Below are 17,311 nucleotides of genomic sequence, written 5' to 3' on the forward strand. Positions count from 1 at the left end.
TTTCACTATCCTGCTCCTTTGACCCAATATCATTTCTCTGTATTATAGTGATTCCTTCCTTTATTAACATAGCCACCCCACCTCCCCTTCCTTCCTGCCTGTCCTTCCTGATTGTTAAATAACCTGGTATGTTTAATTCCCAGTCATGGTCACCCTGCAGCCATGTTTCTGTAATGGCCACAAGATCATACCCATATGTAGTTATTTGTGCCGTTAACTCATCCATTTTGTTACGAATGCTACGTGCATTCAGATAAAGAACTTTCAAATATGTTTTGTGACACTTAGTTCCTGTTTTTTCCCCTTTTACTACTTTACCTTTTACTCCATACCTTCTGTCCCTTCCTGACACGTTGTTTTTTAATTTCCCCACTGCTACCTAAGTCTATGACCTTCTCCATTGTCATTTTTATTATTTCCTCTCCAAATTTCTTGAATGTATTGTCACCTCCCTCATCCATGCCTAACTTTCCTGCAACTCCATGTTTGAATCTCTCCAATCAGGATTCCACCCCCGTCCCCCCTCCACTGCACTGAAACAGCTGAAACCAAAGTCACAAATGACATCCACTGTAACCATGGTGCACTATCTCTCCTCAACCTCTCTACAGCCTTTGACATGGTCGACTGCACCACCCTCCTCCAACGCATCTCTGTTCTCCATGGGATTGTCCTTGCTTGGTTCAAACTTACCTATTTGTTCGCAGCCAGGGCATCTCCAGCAATCGCTTCTCTTCCCACCCTCACCTCTGGTGACCCCAAGGATATGTCCTTTGCCCCCTCTTCTTCCTCATCTACATGGGGTCACATTCCACATGTACACTGATGAAACTGAGCTCTACTTCTCCACCACCTCCACTGCCTCGGTGTTGTCAGACTGCTTGCAGTTCCTCTCTGGATACTGAGCAATTTCTGCCAAACATTGGGAAAGCTGAAACTACCGTCTTCAGCCACCTCCACAAGCACCGTACCCTCGTCACCAATTCCATTTCCCTCCCCAACTATTGTCTCAGGCTGAACCTGGCTGTTCACAAAGTTGGCATCCTATTCAATCCTGAGGTGAGCTTCCGACCCCATATCCTATCACAACATCACCTACTTCCACCACCATAACATTGCCAACATCCTCCCCTGCCTCAGCCCATCTGCTTCCGTCACCTCCAGAGTCAACTATTCTGAAGCTCGCCGGGCTGGCCTCCCTTCCTTCACCCTCTGTAAACTTCAGCTCATCCAAAGCTATGCTGCCTGTATCCTATCCTGCACCAAGTCCCACTCACCCATCACCCCTGTCTATGCTGACCTACTTTGGCTCCTGGTCTCCCAAAGCCTCCAACCTCCAATTAAAAATTCTCATCTTTGTGTTTAAATTCCCTTATAGCCTCACCCTTCCCTGTCTCTCTAACCTTCTCCAGCTCTACAAACCCCTCCCCAGTCCTGAATTATCCATTCCCGTGTCTCTGGCCTTTTGTGGCTGTGCCTTCCATTGTCTAGGCCCTACGCTCTGGAATTCCCTCCTTAATACCCACTCTTTGACCAGGCTTGCGGTCACCTCATCTAATATCTCCTCCTCTGGATCGGTGTCTATTTTAGGCTGCTGACACTTCTACGTTAACAGTGGTACATAAATTCAAGTTGTTGATACAAAGAAGCTTAATTTAGCCATATCTAATTATGCTCACGGGGTAGACAAGAACTATGTACTGGGGAACTTACCAGGAAAGTACGGCTGCATGTTGAACAGCTGAGCATCGTGCACTTCCATTTTCCCTGTTTTTTTATTTAGCACGCCAACAAAATACCTGAATGGAACAGAGCACATTCCACTAAATGAAAGGTTTTTAGTCACTTTTATCCAGTAACTTCCCAATCATTTGCATTTTTGGAACAGTAATTTCCAGGCATTAATCTTTTATTTTACACAAATACTACATGCACATAAACACTTAACCACTCTCTTATCAATGCTGTAACAATATTTTTCAATTCTCTCTCACAGGCAAACAATTCAATCAAAATGCAAAATACAACCAGCTGAATTATTTTATAGTTTTTTATATAGTTAAAGGGAAACTTGAGCAGCCTGAGGAAACCACATATTGTTAAAATTTGCTCGTCACTTTTTGAATCTGGCAAATTGAAAGTCAAAACAGAAGTCTCAGAAGATTACCAGAACAGACCAAGATAAAAATAAAAACCATCATTGCTTCCTGATAGGAATGAGCAATGGAGTCATACAAATCAGGAAGGTCCCAGTTTTGACACTTAGGGGGAAAAATTCAGTATCGCCCCGTTTGGGGCGCCATTATCGGCCGCGCTCAAAGTTTAGCGCCTGGTGCTAATTATCGCCTCCGACGACAAACTTGGCTTTTATTGTCCCTGGAGGGGATTGGAGCACTAAATCAGGCGCTTCGCACCTGTCTTAAGGTGCAAAGGCCGAGCAGCGAGGCACTGGCAAAGCTCATGTGATGTCAGTCAGCAATGGAACACAGACACACTGGAGCTGGCCAATTCTTAAAGGGGAGTTCTGACGAAAGGTCATCGACCTGAAACGTTAACTCTGTTTCGCTCTTCACAGATGCTGCTTGACCTGCTGAGTTTCTCCAGCATTTTGTTTTTATCTTAAAGGGGAGGGTTGATCTTACTCTCCATCCACATCCTGCTCATTGCAGCCTTGAATCTTGGCCTGGAGAGACCTGTACATCAATTCTGCTGGAAAGAACAATGGAGACCCCCAGGGAAAGAGCTCAGATTGCAGCCCCCACAGTCTCTTCTAAATCGATACAAGGGCAAATCAAAAATGAACCTGCAAAGTGCTGCTCAGTACCCAAAACTCCTTCACACAGCATTGAATCTCTCCAGAAGTCTCTCTCTCTCTCTTAGAATGTGTGGTGCAGAAATGTCACCAACAAAAAAAGGCAGGATGCGTTCGCCTTTAAATAGCACTCCCCCAGTCCCTTTCTGACTGCAAAACGTTCCCCTCAACCTGTCGTTGCTAGCGGCAGGCGGTAAGGCAGGGGGCGCCACTCAATATCCGGTCCGGGGTGTTGCGCACTCAACTGACGTCACGATCTGCTGGCGCAGGAGATCGTGGCAGTAGTGTTTAGCGCCACCACAAAATGTCTAGTTAATTTCGTGAGCGGCACAAACATCGCCGCTCCCGGGCGCTAGTTGCTTTGCGCCCCATTAGCGCCCTCTTAAGGCGCTAACGGGAGGTGCAAACCAACTGAATTTTTCCCCCGTAGTTTATAGCGGCTTTGCTGATTTTAGGTAGAAGAGGTACCACAATTGAGCTCAGCATCTCCATCAGGACAATGAAACATTGGCCTGGGGATGTGCTCCAGCATTCCGTGCTGGAAGCATGCACCTGGGTGTCAGGTGGCGGCAGGATCGAGGTTGACTATGATGCCCCCACCTTCCCCGACGGTCAAAAAACCTCAACACTCACTGCCTCATCCATAAAGTTGTGAACACCCTTCAGAGGGAGAAAATGTCAGGGAAAAAAATCAGGCAAAGTGCAAGAAACTGGTGGACTCTTCCGTCATTTTCACCAAACTATCCACACGTACTAATTCGTTATGTATTCACTTTTTATGATGAGTTTTGGTTTTAAATGGGCCCCGTTAGCCCATGGGATAGGAGGGAAACAGCTTTTCTGACTTTGTTCGCTATCCAGCGGCCTCTGCAAGTGTCGAGTGACAATAGGACTCAAGGCTTACATGCAAGAACAACTATTTACGCAAATTAACGAAGGGCCATCCACAGCTGTGAAACTGCTGGAAGGATACCGGGAGAAATTTGAAAAGGAGCACCAACTAAGAGAAGTTAGCATAGAACGTGTTGAATCTTTAACGGAAGAGGTGGGCAAGTTCTGGATGAGGGACAGAGAGGCCCTTTTTTGCTCTTATTTTATACATAATTGTTAAGTTCAGGATATGGAGGCGAATTTCCTGTGGCACTTCTCACAGTAGAGGATATGCAGCTTTACAAGGACAAACATTATACCATGTAAACCACAAGGTATTATTCGGCTGCTATAGTGTAAGTGCGTGTCTCATTAAAGCTGCAAAGAATAATCGATTTAAGTAAACACTGCATGAATTCATACACATGTCAACTGAGAAGCTGCAGATGTTGCAGCTGGTATTTTCCGTTGAAGAGTTTGTACATTCTAAATGACTACTGTTGTTTCCACACAGAAACCTGCATTAGGCGGTGTGTGATTTTCAAAGTGTGATGGGCAGGAAGTACATACATACTCCAGGTTTTCATATTTAAGATATATTATAGCATAAAAGTTTATTAAAGAGAATGCTGAAAAACTTGCAAACCGTACACTATAGATTAAAAATCCTGCAAATGCTTAAAACATAAAATAAAAACAAAATTAAATTGCTGGCAACACTCGATCAAGGTTCTCTACCTGAATATGAACCTCTCTCAAGTGAGGCCATCCTTTCAAAGCTCAAGAGCCTAACAAAGAGCCACAAGTCTTAGATTATTTTATTTAAGAGTAGGCAGTCTCCTGAGGCATTACACACGGGGAGTCATGACTAACTGCAGTCTTCAAATGAAGTGTGGTTAGAGGGTGGTGATAAATGGACCAAGGGGTGCAGACATATTTCAATCCCCATTTTAAAGTCACACATTATTCCCATTATGAATTCCTATGTCCATATTTATAATGTAAACTTATGTAAACTTGTCACGCTGTAATTATACCCACTGGGGGAAGGGTGCAATTACAGCGTGACAAGTTTACATAGGCAGTTTCCATTATAAATGCAGACATAGGAATTATAAATGGGGACACAGGCATTTACAATGCAAAAAGTTGACAGAAAATGCAGACAAATGCAAGATAAATGTACGTGTATTAACATTTTTATATCTAGCACATAATCCATGTAACACTTTCCCTGACACACTTTGTTGAGAAAACCCATATTGTCATGCAACAGTGTATCCTCTCACTCAATGTGAGCAATCCCACAGCAGATCTGTTAGTATAAATAATAAAGATCGATATTATCATTGTAATGACAACACAATTGTATCATGTACTTGTACACACTTCCTTCTCTCTCTCTGCCTTTTACCTGTCTCAATTCCCCTTTCCATCTCGCTCTGTCTCCCTTCCTCCCTCAAGTTACCCAGGGCAGCTTATTCCATGAACACCAAGTAATGCCTCTACTCCACATTACAGCATCTGACTTCTTTTTCACTGCAGAGACCGCAAGCATGCAAACTTTGTACTGTGGTACTGGCATTGCAGCTTCCTGTACTCCACTGCTAAATAAAAAAATGAATGTGCTTTGCAGGCCCCATTGCCCAATATGTTGCTGTATTTGGGGGGGAAGAAAATCATTGTATCTTACAGGACAGAAGGCCCATTGCATCTGAGCCAGATCTTTGAAAGAACTATCCAATAAGTCCAGCTCCTCCACTATTTCCCCATAGTCCTGCAAATGTAACTAGTTGATATTCTGCTTAATTCACAATATAGTTAGGTCAAACTGGAAGGAAGACTATTTTATTCTAGCTAGTCTGTATCACCTAATTCAGGATCAAATGCGTGGGAAGGTGCAAAAAGTGACGATCAAATCACAAGCGAGTGCCTGTTGGTCACCATAACCCCTCTCTCTCTCCTCTTTTCAGATGCTGACAACACTCTTGTACATTTCCAGCACTACTTTTAAACAGAATTCTGCCTCCGAGTTGGAGAAAGACACTTACTTGCACAGTGAGCTGCACTTCAGAGCACTCGGTCCAAAATTATTTCCAACATATGTCAATCTATCCGTCTCAGCAGACTACAGGGGAATGAAAAAGAATCATCTGAACAAATAAGGTGAACAATTTCAAAAAATGTATCAATGTTTCAATGTTGTTAAGACAGTTTAAAGACATTACGCAGTCATAATAATCAGCCATGCCAGTTTTAACCATGGCACATTCTATAGAAACAGCAAAATGTTAAGTGTTTTATTACACAAGAACACACGTCACTTAACTCTTACCAAGATAAGTTGATGCTTCTTCCGGGGGTTATTTTTGTGTATATTTTTGTGCAGCTGAAATTCCACATTTTCTGAATTTGTGAGCTTCCCATTGGAAAACTGAACTGCAAAACAGGACAACATTTTATAAACTTAATTAGTAGTCCACAGGATAATTTTCTACAGCAATCGTAGAAGAGCCTGGTAGATGGTTCTAGCTAACTTTCCAACAAACAATGGAATATAATTTTGTAAACTGAAGGTCAATCTATACACATTTTTAAAAATTTGATCTTGGGTTGTGGACGATGTCAGCAAAGCGGTGTTGGTTGCCTGGAGGCCATTAAAGGACAACCATGTACTTGGGGCTGGAGTCACGTGTAGGCCAGACCAGGTTGGGGTGACAGGTTTAAATCCCTGAAGGACATTCATGAACATAGAAACATAGAAGATAGGAGCAGGAGTAGGCCATTCGAGCCTGCTCCGCCATTCAATGAGATCATGGCTGATCATCCAAATTCAGTACCCTGTCCCTGCCTTCTCCCCATATCCCTTGATCCCTTTAGCCTCAAGAAATATATCCAACTCTTTCTTGAATATATTTAATGAACTGGCCTCCACCGCCCTCTGTGGCAGAGAATTCCACAGGTTCACCACTCTCTGGGTGAAGAAATTCCTCCTCATTTCAGTCCTAAATGGCTTACCCCTTATCCTTAGACTATGACCCCTGGTTCTGGACTCCCCGGCCATCAGAAACATCCTTTCTGCATCTAGTCTGTCCAGACCTGACAGAATTTTATAGGTTTCGATGAGATCCCCTCTCAATCTTCTAAACTCGTGAGTATAAGCCCAATTGACACAATCTCTCCTCGTACGTCATTCCTGCCATCCCAGGTATCAGCCTGGTGAATCTTCGCTGCACTCCTTCCATGGCAAGAACGTCCTTCCTCAGGTAAGGTGACCAAAACTGCACACAATACTCAAGGTGCGGTCTCACCAAGGCCCTGTACAACTGCAGCAGACAGCCATAGAAACCAATTAGGTTTCTATGATAATCTGGCAGTTTTGATGGTTATTTTATCTGGTGTTAGCTCACAGATTACTAGATTTATTGAATTCAATTGCACAATTTGCCTTGGGATTGGGACTTATTGCCTGTGGATTAGTCTAGTACCAGAACCACTAAGCTACCATACCCTAAACACACCTGTTAAGTCAAAGCTTTTTTTTTTAATTGAAAAAAAATACAAATTACCCATTGAGTAATTTAAATAAAACAGCACTAGGAGCCTATTTTTGCACATTTTAACTCAAAGTAACAGTAATTTGAAGTAACCTACTTCAATTTAAAGGTAGATTGTACATTTGCATACTTATACTAAACATTAATTGAGTTTAGCTGGCAAATGATGCTCTACAGTTGTGTGTGACAGATTCTTCCACTTCACCTCATTCGCCATCTTTCTAAAATCTGCCTTAATCCAATCTGATGTTCTAATTTTTGAACTGAATTTTTCCTTTTCCAGCTGGATCTTAAACCTTATATTGTGGTCACTACTCCCAAGGTGCTCACCCGCATTCAGCTCATCTACCTGATCGACTTCATTCCTCATAACCAGATCCAGTAACGTCTCTGCCCTTGTAGGCTGCCTAAAACATACTCCATCCCTCTTTGCCTTTGTGTGTGTGACTCTCTCCCCGCCTCATGTCTGTCTGTCATTGTGTCGGTGTGTGTATGTCTCTGTCTGTCGGTCTCTCACACACACTCTGTCAATGTCTGTCTGTTCCTCCCGACTACCGGTCAGTCCCGGACCATTCCCCGCTGCCTGTCTAATTGATGATAAATATCCCGCCCCGGTAATCGGGTACTCGCAGCCGCTACCGAGTGTGGCCGATTGTTCGGGGCCCAGCTCCGCGCTCTCTCTGTATCTCCAAACACCGGCCGCCGCCATCACCGCAAACACCAACCGGCACCGTCCGCGCGAGGGCAACACCGCCGCCTGCAGCCCGAGCCCGCACGGCGCCAGCAACACTGCCACCTACAGCCCGAGCCCGCACGGCGCCAGCAACACCGCCACCTACAGCCCGAGCCCGCACGGCGCCAGCAACACCGCCACCTATAGGCTCACAGCACCTTGGAACACCGCCTTCTGGAGGCCAAAGCCGCACATCACCGCCTACAGACTTAACAGCACAGCGCCACCTACAGAGTCTGCCCAAGACCAGCAACCGAGATATACACTACACAGTTGCAGGACTGCAGCCATCCACAGACACAATCAGCACGGTATCAGCCACTGACATACTCAACATGCAGACAAAATGCAAAATACTGCAGATGCTGGAAATCCTTCAGCAGGTCAGGCAGCATCTGTATACAGAGGAAGGTGGGGCTAACATTTCAGGTCGATGATCTTACGTCATAGAATCTTGGAATAACAGAGTACAGAAGGAGGCTACTCAGCCCACCGAGTCTGTGCCTGCTCTTTCATGGAGGTAATTTAGAAACTATCCAAATAGTCCCACTCCCCTGCTCTATCTCGTGTAAAAAAAAAATCTCCTCATAGAAACATAGAAGATAGGAGCAGGAGTAGGCCATTCGGCCCCTCGAGCCTGCTCCGCCATTCAATGAGATCATGGCTGATCATCCAAATTCAGTACCCTGTTCCTGCCTTCTCCCCATATCCTTTGATCCCTTTAGCCTTAAGAAATATATCCAACTCCCTCTTGAATATATTTAATGAATTGGCCTCCACTGCCTTCTGTGGTAGAGAATTCCACAGGTTCACCACTCTGGGTGAAAAAATTCCTCCTCATCTCAGTCCTAAATGGCTTACCCCTTATCCTTAGACTGTGACCCCTGGTTCTCGACTCCGCGGCCATCGGGAACATCCTTCCTGCATTTAGTCTGTCTAGTCCTGTTAGAATTTTATAAGTTTCAATGAGATCCCCTCTCATTCTTCTAAACCCCAGCGAGTATAAGCCCAATCGACCCAATCTCTCCTCATACGTCATTCCTGCTATTCCAGGTATCAGCCTGGTGAATCTTCGCTGCACTCCTTCCATGGCAAGAACATCCTTCCTCAGATAAGGCAACCAAAACTGCACACAATACTCAAGGTGTGGTCTCACCAAGGCCCTGTACAACTGCAGCAAGACATCCTTGTTCCTGTACTCGAACGCTCTCGCTACGAAGGCCAACATACCATTTGCCTTCTTAACCGCCTGCTGCACCTGCATGCTTACCTTCAGCGACTGGTGCACAAGGACACCGAGGTCTCGTTGCACTTCCCCTTCTCCCAATCTATTGCCGTTCAGATAATAATCTGCCTTCCTGTTTTTGCCACCATGCTTCTGCCCAATCACCCAACCTGTCCAAATCATACTGGAGTTTCTCGGCATCCTCCTCACAGCACACATGCCCACCCAGCTTTGTGTCGTCTGCAAACTTCGAGATATTACATCTAGTTCCTTCGTCTAGTTCATTAATATATATTATGAATAGCTGGGGTCCTAGGACTGATCCCTGCGGTACCCCACTAGTCACTGCCTGCCACTCGGAAAAAGACCTTTGCTTCCTGTCTGCCAACCAGTTCTCTATCCAAGTCAGTACCTTGCCCCCAATCCCATGTGCCTTAACTTTACATGCTAATCTCTTATGCGGGATCTTATCGAAAGCCTTCTGAAAGTCCAAATACACCACATCCACTGGTTCTCCCTTATCTATTTTACCAGTTACATCCTCAAAAAATTCCAGTAGATTAGTCAAGCATGATTTACCTTTTGTAAATCCATGTTGATGTTCTCCGATCCTATCACTGTTTTCCAAGTGTTCTGCTATTACATCTTTTATAATGGACTCTAGCATTTTCCCCACTACCGATGTCAGGCTTACCGGTCTATAATTCCCCGTTTTCTCTCTACCACCTTTTTTGAATAGAGGGGTAACATTAGCTACCCTCCAATCCATAGGAACTGTTCCAGATTCTATTGAATTTTGGAAGATGACCAGTAATGCATCTACTATTTCTAGGGTCACTTCCTTAAGTACCCTAGGATGTAGATTATCAGGCCCTGGGGATTATCGGCCTTCAATCTCATCAATTTCCCTAACACCATTTCCCTACAAATACTGATTTCTTTCAGTTCCTCCCTCTCATTTGACCCTATGTTCCCCGACATCTCTGGGAGGTTATTTGTGTCCTCTTTCGTGAAGACAGAACCAAAGTATGTATTTAATTGGTCTGCCATTTCTTTGTTCCTCATTATAAATTCCCCTGATTCTGACTGCAAGGGGCCTACGCTTGACTTTACCAATCTTTTTCTCTTCACATATCTATAAAAGCTTTTACAGTCAGCTTTTATGTTCCCTGAAAGCTTACTCTCATACTCTATTTAATTAATCCCTTTGTTCTCCTTTGCTGAATCCTAAACTGCTCCCAATCCTCAGGTTTACTGCTTTTTCTGGCCAATTTATATGTCTTTTCCTTGGATCTTATGCTATCCCTAATTTCCCTTGTTAGCCACGGTTGAGTCACTTTTTTTGTTTTATTTTTATGCCAAACAGGGATGAACAAATTCTGTAGTTCATCCATGCAATCTTTGAATGTTTGCCATTGCCTATCCACCGTCAACCCTTTGAGTAACATTCCCCAATCAATCCTACCCAACTCGCGCCTCATACCATCGTAGTTTCCTTTATTTAAATTCAGGACCCTAGTCTCTGAGTCAACTACTTCACTCTCCATCTTAATGAGGAATTCTATCATATTATGATCGCTCCGACCCAAGGGGCCTCGCACAACAAGATTGTTAATTAATCCTTTCTCATTACATAATACCCAGTCTAAGATGGCCTGATCTCTAGTTGGCTCCTCGACATATTGGTCCAGGAAACCAACCCGTATACATAAGAACATAAGAAGTAGGAGCAGGAGTAGGCCATACGGCCCCTCGGGCCTGCTCCGCCATTCAATAGGATCATGGCTGATCTGAATCTAGACTCACGTCCACTTCCCTGCCCTCTCCCCGTAACCCCTAATTCCCTTATCTGCTAGGAAACTGTCTATCTCCATTTTAAATTTATTTAATGTTGCAGCTTCCGCAGCTCTCTGGGGTAGCAAATTCCATAGATTTACTACCCTCTGAGTGAAGAAGTTTCTCCTCATCTCAGTTTTGAAAGGGCAGCCCCTTATTCTTAGATTATGCCCCCTAGTTCTAGTCTCACCCATCAGTGGAAACATCCTCACCGCATCCACCCGATCAAGCCTCCTCACAATCTTATATGTTTCGATAAGATCGCCTCTCATTCTTCTGAACTCCAATGAGTAGAGTCCCAACCTACTCAACCTTTCCTCATACGTCAAACCCCTCATCTCCGGAATCAACCGAGTGAACCTTCTCTGAACCGCCTCGAGAGCAAGTATATCTTTTCTTAAATATGGAAACCAAAACTGCACGCAGTATTCCAGGTGTGGCCTCACCAATACCCTGTATAACTGCAGCAAGACTTCCCTGTTTTTATACTCCATCCCCCTTGCAATAAAAGCCAAGATTCCATTGGCCTTCCTGATCACCTACTGCACCTGCATACTAACTTTTTGTGTTTCATGCACCAGGACCCCCAGATCCCTTTGTACTGTAGCACTTTGCAGTTTCTCTCCATTTAGATAATAACTTGCTCTTTGATTTTTTCTGCCAAAGTGCAGAACCTCACACTTTCCAACATTATATTGCATCTGCCAAATCTCTGCCCACTCACTTAGCCTGTCTATGTCCTTTTGCAGGTTTTTTATGTCCTCCTCACTCACTGCTTTCCCTTCCATCTTTGTATTGTCGGCAAACTTGGATATGTTGCACTCGGTCCCTTCCTCCAAATCGTTAATATAGATTGTAAAGAGTTGGGGTCCCAGCACTGACCCCTGCGGAACACCACTAGTTACTGATTGCCAGCCCGAGAATGAACCATTTATCCCAACTCTTTGTTTTCTGTTAGATAGCCAATCTTCCACCCATGCCAGTATATTACCCCCAATCCTGTGATTTCTTATCTTGATCAGTAATCTTTTGTGTGGAACCTTGTCAAATGCCTTTTGGAAGTCCAAATACACTACATCCACTGGTTCCCCTTTATCCACCCTGTATGTTACATCCTCAAAGAATTCGAGCAAATTTGTCAAACATGACTTCCCCTTCATAAAACCATGCTGACTCTGTCCTATTAAATTATGTTTATCCAGATGCTCTGTTACTGTTTCCTTAATAATGGACTCCAACATTTTGCCAACCACAGATGTTAGGCTAACTGGTCTATAGTTTCCAGCTTTTTGTCTACTTCCCTTCTTAAATAAGGGTGTTACATTAGCAGTTTTCCAATCTGCCGGGACCTTTCCTAAGTCCAGGGAGTTCTGGAAAATAATCACCAATGCATCCACAATCCCTACCGCCACTTCTCTCAAGACCCTAGGATGTAGGCCATCAGGTCCGGGGGATTTATCCGCCTTAAGTCCCATTATTTTACTGAGTACCATCTCCTTAGTGATTTTAATTGTGTTTAGCTCCCCCCCCCCCATTGCCCCCTGTTTGTCCAGTGTTGGGATATTTTTAGTGTCCTCTACTGTAAAGACTGATACAAAATATTTGTTCAGCGTCTTTGCCATCTCCATGTTCCCCACCACTAGTCTCCCGGTCCCATCCTCTAAGGGACCAACGTTCACTTTAGCCACCCTTTTTCTTTTTATATAGCTGTAGAAACTCTTGCTGTCTGTTTTTATATTTTTTGCTAGTTTACTTTCATAATCTATCTTCCCTTTCTTAATTAATCTTTTAGTTATTGTTTGCTGGCTTTTAAATGCTTCCCAGTCTTCTATCCTCCCACTAGATTTGGCTACTTTATATGCCCTTGTTTTCAGTCGGATACTATCCTTTATTACTTTACTAAGCCACGGATGGCTGTCTTTTCTTTTACTCCCCTTTTTCCTCAGTGGAATATATTTATCTTGAAAGATGTGAAATATCTCCTTGAATGTAGACCACTGCTCTTGTACCGTCTTACACTTTAATCTGTTTTCCCAGTCCACTTTAGTCAATTCTACTCTCATACCTTCATAGTCTCCTTTATTTAAGCTCAGTATGCTGGTTTGAGATCCAACTCTCTCATCCTCAAACTGAATTTGGAATTCAACCATATTATGGTCACTCATTCCAAGGGGATCCTTTACTAGGACATTTTTTATTAATCCTGTCTCATTACACAGGACCAGATCTAAGATTGCCTGCCCTCTGGTTGGTCCAGTTACATACTGCTCAAGGAACCCGTCCCTAATACACTCTATGAACTCTTCCTCAAGGCTGCCATGCCCAATTTGATTAGTCCAGTCAATATGAAAGTTAAAATCCCCCATGATTATAGCTGTTCCCTTATTACAAGCCCCAACTATTTCCTGATTTATACTCCGACCAACAGAGTTGCAACTGTTAGGAGGCCTATAGACTACGCCCACTAGTGACTTTTTCCCCTTATTATTCCTTATCTCCACCCAAACTTTTTCACTATCCTGATCCTTTGACCCAATATCATTTCTGACTATTACAGTGATTCCATCCTTGATTAACATAGCAACCCCACCTCCCTTTCCTTCCTGTCTGTCCTTCCTAATTGTCAAATACCCTTGTATGTTTAGTTCCCAGTCATGATTATCTTGCAGCCATGTTTCCGTAATGGCCACCAGATCATACCCATGTGCAGTTATTTGTACCGTCAACTCGTCAATTTTGTTACGAATGCTGCGTGCATTCAGATAAAGAACTTTCAAATATGTTTTCTGACAATTCATTCCTGCTTTTACCCCTTTTACTACTTTACCTTTATCATTATACATTCTGTCCCTTCCTGACACGCTCTGGTTTTTAATTCCCCCACTGCTACCTTGCTCTATTGCCTTCTCTGCTGTCATTTTTATTTTTTGCTCTCTTAAAACCTCCCCCCCACTAATTAGTTTAAAGCCCTCTCTACAGCCCTAGTTATTCAATTCGCCAGGACTCTAGTCCCAGCACTGGCCAAGTGAAGTCCGTCCCAACGGAACAGCTCTCTCGTGTCCCAGTACTGATGCCAGTGTCCCAGGAAGCAAAACCTATTTCTCCCACACCAGTCTTTGAGCCACGCATTTAACTCTCTAATTTTATTTACCTAGCCAAATTTGCACGTGGCTCAGGTAGTAATCCAGAGATTATTACCCTTGTGGTTCTGCTTTTTAATTTGGCCCCTAGCTGCTCAAACTCCCTCAGCAGAACCTCCTTCCTTGTCCTATCTATGTCGTTGGTACCAACATGGACCACGACAACTGGATCCTCCCCCTCCCACTCCAAGTTTCTCTCTAGCCCAGAGGAGATGTCCTTAACCCTGGCACCGGGCAGGCAACACAGCCTTCGGGACTCTCGCTCTCGGCTGCAAAGAACACTATCTATCCCCCTAATGATACTATCCCCTACCACTACAACATTTCTTTTATCTCCCCCCACTTGAATGGCCCCCCGCTCCACGGTGCTGTGGCCGGGTTGCTCATCCTCCCCGCAGTCCCCGTTCCCATCCTCACAGGGAGTAAGAGCCTCAAACCTGTTGGACAAGAGCAAGAGCTGCGGCTCCTCCAACACTACCTCCTAGATCCCCGTACCTGCCTCACTTCTAGTCACACCATCCTGACCCTGGCCACGGACTACATCTGAATTAATTAATCTAATTGGTGTGACTACCTCCTGATACACAGAGTCCGGGTAACTCTCCCCCTCCCTGATGTGTCTCAGTGTTTGAAGCTCGGACTCCAGCTCTTCAACACGGAGCCGGAATTCCTCGAGCAGCCAACACTTACTGCAAATGTGATCACCGTGAGCATCAATGGTGTCCACCAGCTCCCACATATTGCAGCAGCAACACATCACCTGATCTCCCATTCTATGTAATTAATTAAATTTATTAATATTATTCTTAAATACCCTCTGCCCCGATTCTAGATGATGAATATCGCACCTTAGAAACTATACACCACAGAGTTTAAGCTTAAAAAAGAGAGAAATACTCACCAACCAATCACTTACCCGCTTTCTGGTGACGTCACACTTGGATTACTTTTTACCTCTTTCCTTCTCTCTGAGTTCCAAGATTGGAGATTGGTACGCCTTACCTGGGTCTCGGGAGCCTTTATACAGCCGCTCAGCCCGCGATTCCCGCCGATTCTCGCACTGAGGCCTTACCTGGGTCTCGGGAGCCTTTATACAGCTGCTCAGCCCGCGATTCCCGCCGATTCTCGCACTGAGGCCTTACCTGGGTCTCGGGAGCCTTTATACAGCCGCTCAGCCCGCGATTGCCGCCGATTCTCGCACTGAGGCCATACCTGGGTCTCGGGAGCCTTTATACAGTCGCTCAGCCCGCGATTCCCGCCGATTCTCGCACTGAGGCCTTACCTGGGTCTCAGGAGCCTTTATACAGCCGCTCAGCCCGCGATTGCCGCTGATTCTCGCACTGAGGCCTTACCTGGGTCTCGGGAGCCTTTATACAGCCGCTCAGCCCGCGATTCCTGCCGATTCTCACACTCCAAGAATTCCTCCTCCACAGTATTGTTACTAATTTGGTTAGCCCAAACTATGTGTAAATTAAAGTCACCCATGATAACTGCTGTGCCCTTATTGCACGCGTCTCTAATTTCCCGTTTAATGCCATCCCCAACCTCTGCATTAGTGTTTGGGGGGTCTGTATACCACTCCCACTAACGTTTTCTGCCCCTTGGCCCATACAGATTCCACATCATCAGAGCTAATATGAGCTAGGACATAGGAACAGGAGTAGGCCATTCAGCCCCTTGAGTCTGTTCCGTCATTCAATGAGATCATGGCTGATCTGCGACCTAACTCCATATACCCGCCTTTGCCCCATATCACTTAATAGCTTTGGTTAACAAAAAGCTATCAATCTCAGATTTAAAATTAACAATTGATCTAACATCAATTGCCATTTGCGGAAGAGAGTTCCAAACTTCTACCACCCTTTGTGTGTGGAAGTGTTTCCTAATTTCACTCCTGAAAAGTCTGGCTCTAATTTTTAGACTGTGTTCCCCTCGTCCTAGAATCCCCAACCAGCAGAAAGAGTTTCTCTCTATCTACTCTATCTGTTCCACTTAATGATAGAATCATAGAAATTTACAGCACAGAAGGAGGCCATTCGGCCTATCTTGTCCGTGCCGGCCGACAGAGAGCTATCCACCCTAATCCCACTTTCCAGCACTTGGTCCGTAGCCTTGTAGGTTATGGCACTTCAAGTGCATATCCAAGTACAGTACTTTTTAAATGTGATGAGGATCTCTGCCTCTATTACCCTTTCAGGCAGTGAGTTCCAGACCCCCACCACCCTCTGGGTGAAAATATCTTGAAAACTTCGATCAGATCACCCCTTAACTTTCTAAATTCTAGGGCACACCACCCTAATTTGTGTAATCGTTCCTCATAACTTAACCCTTGAAGTTCGGGTATCATTCTGGTAAACCTATGCTGCACTCTCTCCAAGACCAATATATCCTTCCTATGGTGTGGTGCCCAGAACTGCTCACAGTACTCCAGGTGTGTTCTAACCAGGGTTTTGTATAGCTGCAGCATAATTTCTACCCCCTTGTATTATAATTCTCTAGATATAATGGCCAGCATTCCATTAGCCTTTTTGATTATTTTCTGTACCTGTTCATGACATTTTAATGATCTATGTACCTTGACCCCCAAGTCTCTTAGGACCTCCACTGTTTTTATCTTTTCACCATTTAGAAAGTACCTTGTTCTATCCTTTTTAGGTCCAAAGTGGATGACCTTACATTTGCTTACATTGAAATCCATTTGCCACAGTTTTGCCCATTCACTTAATCTATCGATATCCCTTTGTAATTTTATACTTTCATCTACATTGCCTACAATGCCACCTATCTTTGTGTCATTGGCAAATTTGGATATATGACTTTCTATGCCATTATCTAAGTCGTTAATAAATACAGTGAATAGTTGAGGCTTCAACACAGATCCCTGCGGGACACCACTAGTCACATGCTGCCAATTTGAGTACCTGCCCATTGTCCCTACTCTCTGTCTCCTGCCACTCTGCAATTTCCTAACCAGGTCAATAATTTGCCTTCAATTCTGTGGGCTTCTACCTTAGTTAATAGTCTCTTATGTGGGACTTTATCAAATGCCTTCTGGAAGTCCATATAAATAACATCCATAGACATTCCCCTGTCTACTACTTTAGTCACCTCTTCAAAAAATTCAATCAGGTTTGTCAG

At 44.3% G+C, this 17,311-nt stretch overlaps 1 protein-coding gene across 3 annotated transcripts in view; it reads right to left on the reverse strand.

Moving 5' to 3' along the window:
* polr1e (RNA polymerase I subunit E) overlaps positions 1–8,200 on the reverse strand; it is a 67,033-nt gene extending 58,833 nt beyond the window's left edge. Inside the window, exons 1-4 of one of the 3 annotated variants that reach the window (XM_085983637.1) lie at positions 8,131–8,200; positions 6,018–6,121; positions 5,734–5,810; positions 1,714–1,799 (exon numbers count right to left, since the gene is read on the reverse strand). In XM_085983637.1, the coding sequence (XP_085839763.1) occupies positions 1,714–1,799; positions 5,734–5,810; positions 6,018–6,121; positions 8,131–8,167 (304 nt within the window). In that variant the 5' untranslated portion in view covers positions 8,168–8,200. Of the gene's footprint in view, positions 1–1,713; positions 1,800–5,733; positions 5,811–6,017; positions 6,122–7,569; positions 7,798–7,878; positions 8,011–8,130 lie in introns of those variants that run through there. The other 2 variants (XM_085983635.1, XM_085983636.1) reach the window with 2 other exon arrangements.
* Between the last annotated feature and the right edge of the window lie 9,111 nt (positions 8,201–17,311).

The sequence above is a fragment of the Somniosus microcephalus genome, chromosome 1 (assembly GCF_052327205.1).
Source record: "Somniosus microcephalus isolate GS21.2 chromosome 1, FLI_Smic_1.0, whole genome shotgun sequence".
NCBI lineage: Eukaryota > Metazoa > Chordata > Chondrichthyes > Squaliformes > Somniosidae > Somniosus > Somniosus microcephalus.